Genomic DNA, 8337 nt, shown 5'->3' with positions numbered 1-8337 from the left:
CCCCCCCCCCCCAACACACACACACATGCAAGTTTACACTTGTGCACGCACACACACACACACACACTCTTTCTAGCACTCCAAATCTAGAGCCAAAGCCTCTAGAACATGGGCAAAGCCTTTATTTTATAGTTTGGGAGTCTCCTTGAGCCTCTTTACTCCAATTAGAAACAAACCTCACTCAAAACCGTTGGATATTAAGTGAGATATGGCCATTATGGCATCAATGGCTATTATGGCATCAATGGCTAAAAACAGCTGAAAATGCTATTCACAACTCAAACTGAGTTGTAAATTCTGATCCCATACCATCTCCTTCCCTCCCGTAGGCCCCCTCCAACAACTCACCCCCATGACCCCACTCCACCCCACCCCCACCCCCACACCCACACCCACAACCCCACCTCTACCCCAGCGCCACCACCACCACACACACACACACACACACACACACACACCCACACCCACACATTGTTTGCATGTGCACCCCTCACCGACTCACTCATGCTCCCTTATTTATTTACCTATATATATATATATACACATACATACATGGTACATGCATTCATACTCGGGGGAAACTATTGGGAAAATATTTCCTAACTGCAGTGGACAAAAATGTCTCCTTAACTTTCAAATAAGCTGCCATATTGACAGTTTTAGGAGATCCTGTAGGAATGGCTTCCTTGGATGCCTGTGTCAGAAGCCAGCTGTATCAATATCAGGAAGGTTCTAGTGAATGCCTGGTGAAATAACATAGAAAGCAGAGAAAGATGCAACCACAAGCAAGCAAGGCATATGTGGTTCAACTATTAGCCGACATACCAGTCTCCCAAAGGTTCTGTCTGTCTCCTATGTATTATGAAACTAAATGAATTACCATGGAGTATCCATTTCTTTCCTCACTCCCCAAAATGCGAACCCTAAGATTTCAAACTATGAAGTGTCAACCTCTCTCTCTCTCTCTCTCTTTGAAAGTCGAAAATGTGAGAGAACTTCTAATATGCAAGTATCCCACTGTTGTTCAAACTAGAAGTAGGATAAAAAAAAACCTTGGATCTCAAGTCTTTGGATCCAATTCAAATATGATGGCAACTGTGACGTTAAACGTTAACCATTCGAGGGCATGTGCTTGTTGGGTGGTTAGAGGCATCTGATTTCTGCCCGTGGTGATCCCCTAGATGTGATATGATCCACTTTAGGGGTATAGCTTGCGATCTGCTGCAGGGGTGCCATATGTCTAGTAGGCTTAAGGAGAGACTGCTTCTCCTAGTCCTCATGTATTACTAGTATTAGGAATATGAAATATGTCTAATGGAAATGATTGCAGTTTTTACTCTGCCTGCATTGGGATGTTTTACTGTGTGAACTTTTATTTCAAGAATATAATTCAGAAAATTATTGTGCAGAAAAAAATTGGCATTTGACGATTCCAGGATTTACAAGCGAGGAGCAGAAATACCAAACGAAATCTGTAAGAAGTTTCCCTTTCTGTCCTTTGAAGTGGGATATGATTATTCAAATAATGATTAGATTATATTTGTAGAGCTGTGCTTTGAGAATGTTGTACTGGCATTTCCTGTTTTCTGGTTGTATCCCTTGGAGAATCTAGCAAATCTAATTATAAGCACCATGTGTTTCATTTGTTCATTCAGTTGTCAGGGGATCTCCACAAGAAGCGCCTTGAGATGGTGACTTGAATTATTCATTTTTTCTTTTGAATACATTGTTTTGCTCATTCTATGGCTTATTCAACTGGTGCTAGAAAATCGCTGACGTGAATGATTTGACCAGATACGAGCATTAATGGAATCCTCACACCCTGAAATGAATGCAAGTACTGCTAAAGACATGAACAGACTTGGTGTTAGCAACCCAGTTGGTGTTAACCACCCAATTAGATCGTCTCCTGGTTCAGACCATCTGGTTTCACAATCAATCAGTTCTTCGATGCTGCAGCAAGTTCCGCGATATTAATGGCTATATCAACCTCACTTTGGTTTATCTATGTTGATTGAGCTTCTTGGTAAGCATCCTTACCTTGCAAACTGAGAATTTTTTGTTCATTTCCTTGGTTCTATAAACCACAGCTAATACTATCAGATAGGATGAATGATCTTTAACTATATTATCAACCCAAATGGTGCTGTTAACAAGGGATTGGATATTAGGACACAGTTATAGTTATATTTCTTTAGCATAAGAATTCTTGTACTTTTGAACTGAGAAGAACAATCAATTAGGTTCCACAGCCATCCCAGCTGTTGCTTTTGAAATAACCTAGAGGGGGGGTGAATAGGTTATACTAGTGGAAATTTTAACTCTTTTTGATGTATAGGTCCCAAGTGTGATTGCAAATTAAAAATGATGCGGAATGAGTAAAATAGGCACAATCACACAACACGAGATTTATAGTGGTTCGACTCAATCCGAGTTTAGTCCACTCCCTACAAGAATCCTCTTGTAAGGTATTCCACTAGTTCTCCCTTTCAGTACGGTAGGTAGGGAAGAAAACCTTTACAATCTTTTTCACGATTAAGAGTATCCTTACAAATCTCTTTTACAGGCAGAGAGGCGCCTTTACAATCTCTTTTGGAAGTAGAGAGACACCTTCCTCTTTTTAGGATAAGAGAATCCTTACAATCATAAGTACAGTCTAGAATTGTAAAAACAGAAATAAATAAGAAGTAGTGGAATAAGAGGAATACCTCAAGTGTGGTGCAAATGATAAGAATAAGAGATGAATGATGCACCTTTTGTAAAGTCTTCTCTTATGGCTTTGACTTGCACAGGAGAGAGTAAAGGACTTGATTGAGACTTGAGCCTCTTGTTGGGATTAGAGTAATCGAACGACTCAAGTAGAATAGGATAATCTTAATGACTCTTGAATGCTTACAATAATGCTCTTAATGCTCTTTCTTAATTCATATTTAATTAAGAGTGGTTTAGGTATTTATAGGTGAGCTTAGTAAAGCATTTTAGGTAGGAAATCAGGCTCTAATGGTCGTATTCTGAGACCACCGGTAGATCGCCATCGGTAGCCGGTCGACCGGAAAGAGCCGTTGAGGTAAAAAACTAGCCGTTGGAGCTTTTCCAGGGAGGCACCGGTCGACTGGGACTTTCTACCGGTCGACCGGCTATGGTCTCGGACAGTTCCGGTCGACTGGGGCTTCCAGCCGGTCGACCGCCAACATGACAGACTGTTTTCACAAAGTGCTGTCATACTGACCAGTTGTTAGTGTTTTGACCATAACTTTTCGGTCCGACCTCGGATTGACCTGAGATTAGTTGCGTTGGAATCGTGACTCAATTTCCTACAACTTCTATGAAGGTTTCATCTCCTGACACCGACTTTAAGATTACCAAAAATGCCCTTGAGTCAGGTTAATTCTGTTTTCACAGTTTTACTAGAGCATATTGCACTCTACCACCTAAGGTCATTCTAGTATGATGCATGAGGTGCGTGCGTATGCAATGTGTACAAATTACAAAATATATTCTCTATCCTATGGTCTTCATCTTGGGTCTTGATATCTTCATCATTATGGGTCTTGATGTCTTCATCTTCGGTCTTGAATGTCTTTATTATCTTGGGTCTTGAATGTCTTTAAGCTTCAAGGTCATGTCTGCATGAGTTCAAACCTTGATGTCTTGATTCGACATTCTAAGTGTTTCTTCAAACTAATTACACTTTCTTCAAGCTAATCACATTTTATCAAACCAAGTTAAAGACGTATGTTTGTTTGTTAACACCAAAACATAGCAAGGAGTGTGGACTTCGTTATTACCCATCCCACAGACCACCTGCTTCAGATGACCTGATATATCATTTATACATAGAATTTCACGATTGTTTAACTTTCTTTGATAGTAAACTTGAAACAAATTTGAATTGCCTAGTCTGCCTGGTTTATATTCTAGTCAAAGTGGAACTTCTAACATCTCTATTTTTTTAAGGGTAAGGGGGGGTCCTCTGTATGTTGTTCCATGTATTTGGTGCAAAACCGTGCTTTGATCACGCTTGAGCCAATTATTGACTATAACCCACTTATTTTTTTTTCTTTTAGAAAAACCAATATAATAATCCATGTGAGGAGGCGCAATGTAAGCCTTATGTTCAGAGAGCCTTTTCCCGCGCACACATATATTATACATACATGGAAAAAGAACGGTCCCTGGTCTTGTGGCCCCTGGGGGGCAGACATGGGCATCAACATGGGTGGGTTTTTTGGGTTTCATAGGGCGTAAGGGGTGTCATTTCGGCACCCTATGTGTTTGGGTGCAAGGGCCACATGGCACCGCGACCAGGGAGCATTCATTTCCCCATATATTTGTGACTGCTTTCTAATTTTCATATTAATGTTTCTGTTTCTCGATTCAAGCTCTTGCTTGCTCCTGACTTTGGTTTTGCCCTTGCACAGGTTGGATTGATGAAAATGGCAGCTTCTATTATTGATGATATTTTTATATACCAACTTATCATGAGGGGATGCATGCATGCTTGATGGTCCTCATACATTTTCTTTTTACCCTTGGTGATGCCATAATCTATCGGACTATGGTATCCATTTTTCATAGTGATCCTTTATCTTTTGCTTGATGTGGTCCGGGGGGAGCATTTATGCAGCCTTTGTGTAAAGAAAAGGGTCTGTTGCTGCAAAAGCTGATTGATAGGAATAGTGTAGGAAAAAGGAAGCATACAAATTGTTATAGTGAATTCTGTTATGAAGGGGCATTTTAATTGGTAGATGCGTGGTTTGTTTGTTTTAGATTTTGCAATTGCACTTGTATGAATTGTATATATAATGATAAAAGCATGTCATACAGTTTCATTTTCCTGAAGTGGGTTGCTATTAAAGTTTTATATCATCCCTACAAGGCAGATGCTGGTTTAGTTTCCAGTCTTCTCTAACTTGGGTTTTTTGGATATTTGCATTTTGCAGATATAATCATTTACTGGAAGGGAAGATGTAATTTCATTAAGAGTGTAGAGAGAGAGAGAGAGAGAGAGAGAGAGATTGATTATGGTGCGTTGCGTGGTGTTTCAGCTGCACTCCACTTCAGGTGTCCTTGTCCGGCGGAATCCATTGCTGTCCCTTTATGGTCCCCGTGAGCCTTGCATTAGATGGGCATTGCTATAACTCTTCTTACTTTTTCCTTGGACGGAAACTGAAGGGATGGGCTACTGCAGCAAAGGCTGGAATAGTTGCAGGGCAAGCCCATAACCATGGCAAAGACACACTTGTAGTCTCTCTCTCTCTCTCTCTCTCTCTCTCTCTCTCAAACAAAGAGATTTGAACCTAAAACCTAAGAAACTTCTAATCTCCTAGACAAAGGAAAGTTGTGGCTAAGTGATATTACAAATATAGGACTGTTTCTAGCTCAGCTGGAACGAGCACTTGGGTCTCGGTTTCAAGCCTCCTGTTCCTCATCTAGTTCCTCCCCAAACAGTGGGGTTTCTTTCCCATATCCTCTCACTATTTTCTCTCTCGTCCCTGATCTTGTGGGCCCTTTATTGACGAGACATATTCTCACACGCTGATTTGTATGGTATGAGGGATTCCCTCAGGTCAGCACAGGGAAAACTTGTCTTACTATTATTATGGAGGGTGTGGTCAGGTCCATAGGCAGCTACTAGGAGGATCATTTTTATGACTTTATTTGGGGCACGATGGCCAGATTTGCTTTGGCCGCAATTGGCAGAATCCAATGTGTGTTGGACGCACTTGAGAGGATTTCGTTGTGAATTAGTTTTTACTTCTGTATAAATTGAATCAATCGCTTCAAACTGAATTGAAATCAGAATCACTGTAGACCATCCCGTTGCTGATTTTGCTTACTTGAACATTGCTCAACTATTAACTATACAAAATTCAGTAGTTGAAGTGATGCATAGCCCGTTGTCCACGGTATGGGGCACGACATTTTTTATACTTATCCAGATCATCTGATGCTGATCCAGATCGACTCATATCAGTTGGTTTTGGATGATTTTGCCTCTTTTTATCTTTAAAATCAATTTTTTAATGTTTTTAACCCTTCATCCATATTATTACATCGATATGGAATTGACCAGGAATCAATATTGGATAATGATTCTCAAACCATGATTGGAACCCTAATAAACACTTCATACACACATTGAGAATGTGATTGGTTCTATCGCTTTCATGTGATCATATCCTGCAGGCCAAACGTACTCCATAACTTCACATTAAAGCAACTCTACCTCTTGGGGAGGGGAGAGGCCACTCTACTTGAATTAGCTTGGTCTTACCTAGGATTTGTTTTCTTGTAGATCCATATCTTGATCCACATGTATGCCCTTAGTAATTGTTATGTGGTAATTCAATTGGGGCATCAATTCGGTAAATATGTAGTTCACATCATTATTCATATGTTACATCCCATATGTAATATCAAAAGAGATCATGTGCATACATTTACACGAGAGGCTACGATTGAATTTGAAGTTGAAAAATCATGGAAAAACCTATATATAATAGAAGAAATATGGTTGAAACAAGTCATCAAATTTGCCGGGTGGACTTCAAAAGTACATAAGATCTAGAACTCTAGAGGGACCATTTGCCAATATGGCCAAGTGTATAGATCATATACTTATATATGTACGCTTCACATTCGATTAGGTGATGATGTTTGTCTCACCTGCGGCCATCAAGAGTACATGGATGAACATTATGTAATTTAAAATAATGTGAAAACTCCTAATTTAATTAGCTCTCTAAGCATTAAAGGGTGAGTGTGGAGCCCTCTATCCTCCTCCTTTTCTTTGCGTAGATGTTCAAATGAGGTATGTGCATTAATCAATTTTATGAGATCGTTTTCATTTCATTGTCAAAGGAGAGGTTTCCTTTTTCTCAATTGAAAGCTGATACGTATCTCACCTCTTTTTATATTGAGTTTGACTTTATCTTTCGGTGAGGACAGAATATTTTTAACTTCTCTAGTTTAGACAACAAAATCATTTCTTTTTTGTTCTTCCTTAGATTCTACTCTTTCTACTTTGTCTGCATCTTTTCCTACATCCACTTATTCATGGATAGATACATTTGAGGATGTACCCTTTTTGTTCTTTTGTTGAATATAGCAACCCTGATTATGTAGAATATTAAGATCTCTATATATATAATTTGGCAACCAATGATTTGTGTTGGGTTGTCATTAATAGTCAATGCAAGCAACACAAATAGGCAATTTTGGAGCAAATCATTAGAAGGGGAAAAACTTAAAATAAGGAAATTTTTTTTTAATAAGTAATAAAAATACAAAAATAGAACCCCACAGAGGAAAAAAAAAATCAAACATTAAAAATCAGTTAGGCTGCATTTGGTAGCCATTCAGTTTCAGAAACGACGTTTTATGTCAAAAACAGAAGTTTCAGTTTATTTGTCAAAATACTATTTTAAGAACAAAAAAAAAAAAAAAAAAAAAAAAAAAAGGTATTTGGTGAACCTATTTCAAGAACTATTACTCTAGTTATTCATTTTTTTTTAATAGAACGAAGCCAAAATGGATGGGGCAAGGGGTTTTATTGTATTCCTCATTGGTTTTCAGTGCTTTTTTTTTCCTTATTCGTAAAAAAAAAAAAAAAAAACTGAAAAACACCAAGTTGACACAAAATGTTTTGTTTAAAATTTTTTTTTTCCATAAAATAGAAAAACTTTTTTGACGTTTTTCTGACTGACTACCAAATGCAGCCTTAATAAATTTGTTTCTATCGAATGCAAATTGTAAATGAAAAGAAGTCTCCTTTAGTTGTTTCAAAAATTGGAGTTGAATCGATTAAATTGGTCGTAATTGATTCCAATTAAGGTAATTTTAGAGTAATCAATTTTAAAGATTTTGAGGACTGAATCATTAGGTTTTAAATCTGAAAGGTCAATTCTAATATTTTTGGGACCGATTCCTAGCCTAAATTCCTTGTTTCTCTCAGGAAAATGAGCAAAAATGGAGGAGAACAAGTAAGTGAATTACAGAAAGCAAATAAATGATGAGTAGAGCAATGACATGGTCATAGTGGTCGGTTTTAGCCGACCATTTCATTGCTTCCACAATTCCAAAATATGACGAATCAGGTTGCGTAAGAAAATAATAGAGATATTAGGATATTTGGTTACTTGTGCCGCCAATTCCTCTTTTCCTCTAAACCTTGTGACTTCTCTCCCTGCTCACATGGTTGCTTTTCCTGACGTAGAAAAGATCTAATCTTAGTTACCCAAAAAAGGAAAAATAAAATAAAATAAATACTGAAACTTGACATTATGTTATGTAAGCATATTTGTTGGAGGTCCAAGACAGTTTGTGCTAAGCTCT

At 38.3% G+C, this 8337-nt stretch overlaps 1 protein-coding gene across 2 annotated transcripts in view; it reads left to right on the top strand.

Moving 5' to 3' along the window:
• LOC122057750 (transcription initiation factor TFIID subunit 12b) overlaps positions 1 to 5270 on the top strand; it is a 21752-nt gene extending 16482 nt beyond the window's left edge. The window contains exons 6-9 of one of the 2 annotated variants that reach the window (XM_042619990.1): positions 1410 to 1474; positions 1656 to 1691; positions 1795 to 2026; positions 4944 to 5270. In XM_042619990.1, the coding sequence (XP_042475924.1) occupies positions 1410 to 1474; positions 1656 to 1691; positions 1795 to 1977 (284 nt within the window). In that variant the 3' untranslated portion in view covers positions 1978 to 2026; positions 4944 to 5270. Of the gene's footprint in view, positions 1 to 1409; positions 1475 to 1655; positions 1692 to 1794; positions 2027 to 4421; positions 4839 to 4943 lie in introns of those variants that run through there. The other variant, XM_042619989.1, reaches the window with a different exon arrangement.
• The last annotated feature ends 3067 nt before the right edge of the window (positions 5271 to 8337 follow it).

The sequence above is a fragment of the Macadamia integrifolia genome, chromosome 12 (genome assembly GCF_013358625.1).
Source record: "Macadamia integrifolia cultivar HAES 741 chromosome 12, SCU_Mint_v3, whole genome shotgun sequence".
Lineage (NCBI taxonomy): Eukaryota > Viridiplantae > Streptophyta > Magnoliopsida > Proteales > Proteaceae > Macadamia > Macadamia integrifolia.
The sequence above is the reverse complement of the archived record's forward strand: the minus strand, read 5'-3'. Positions and strand labels throughout refer to the sequence as shown.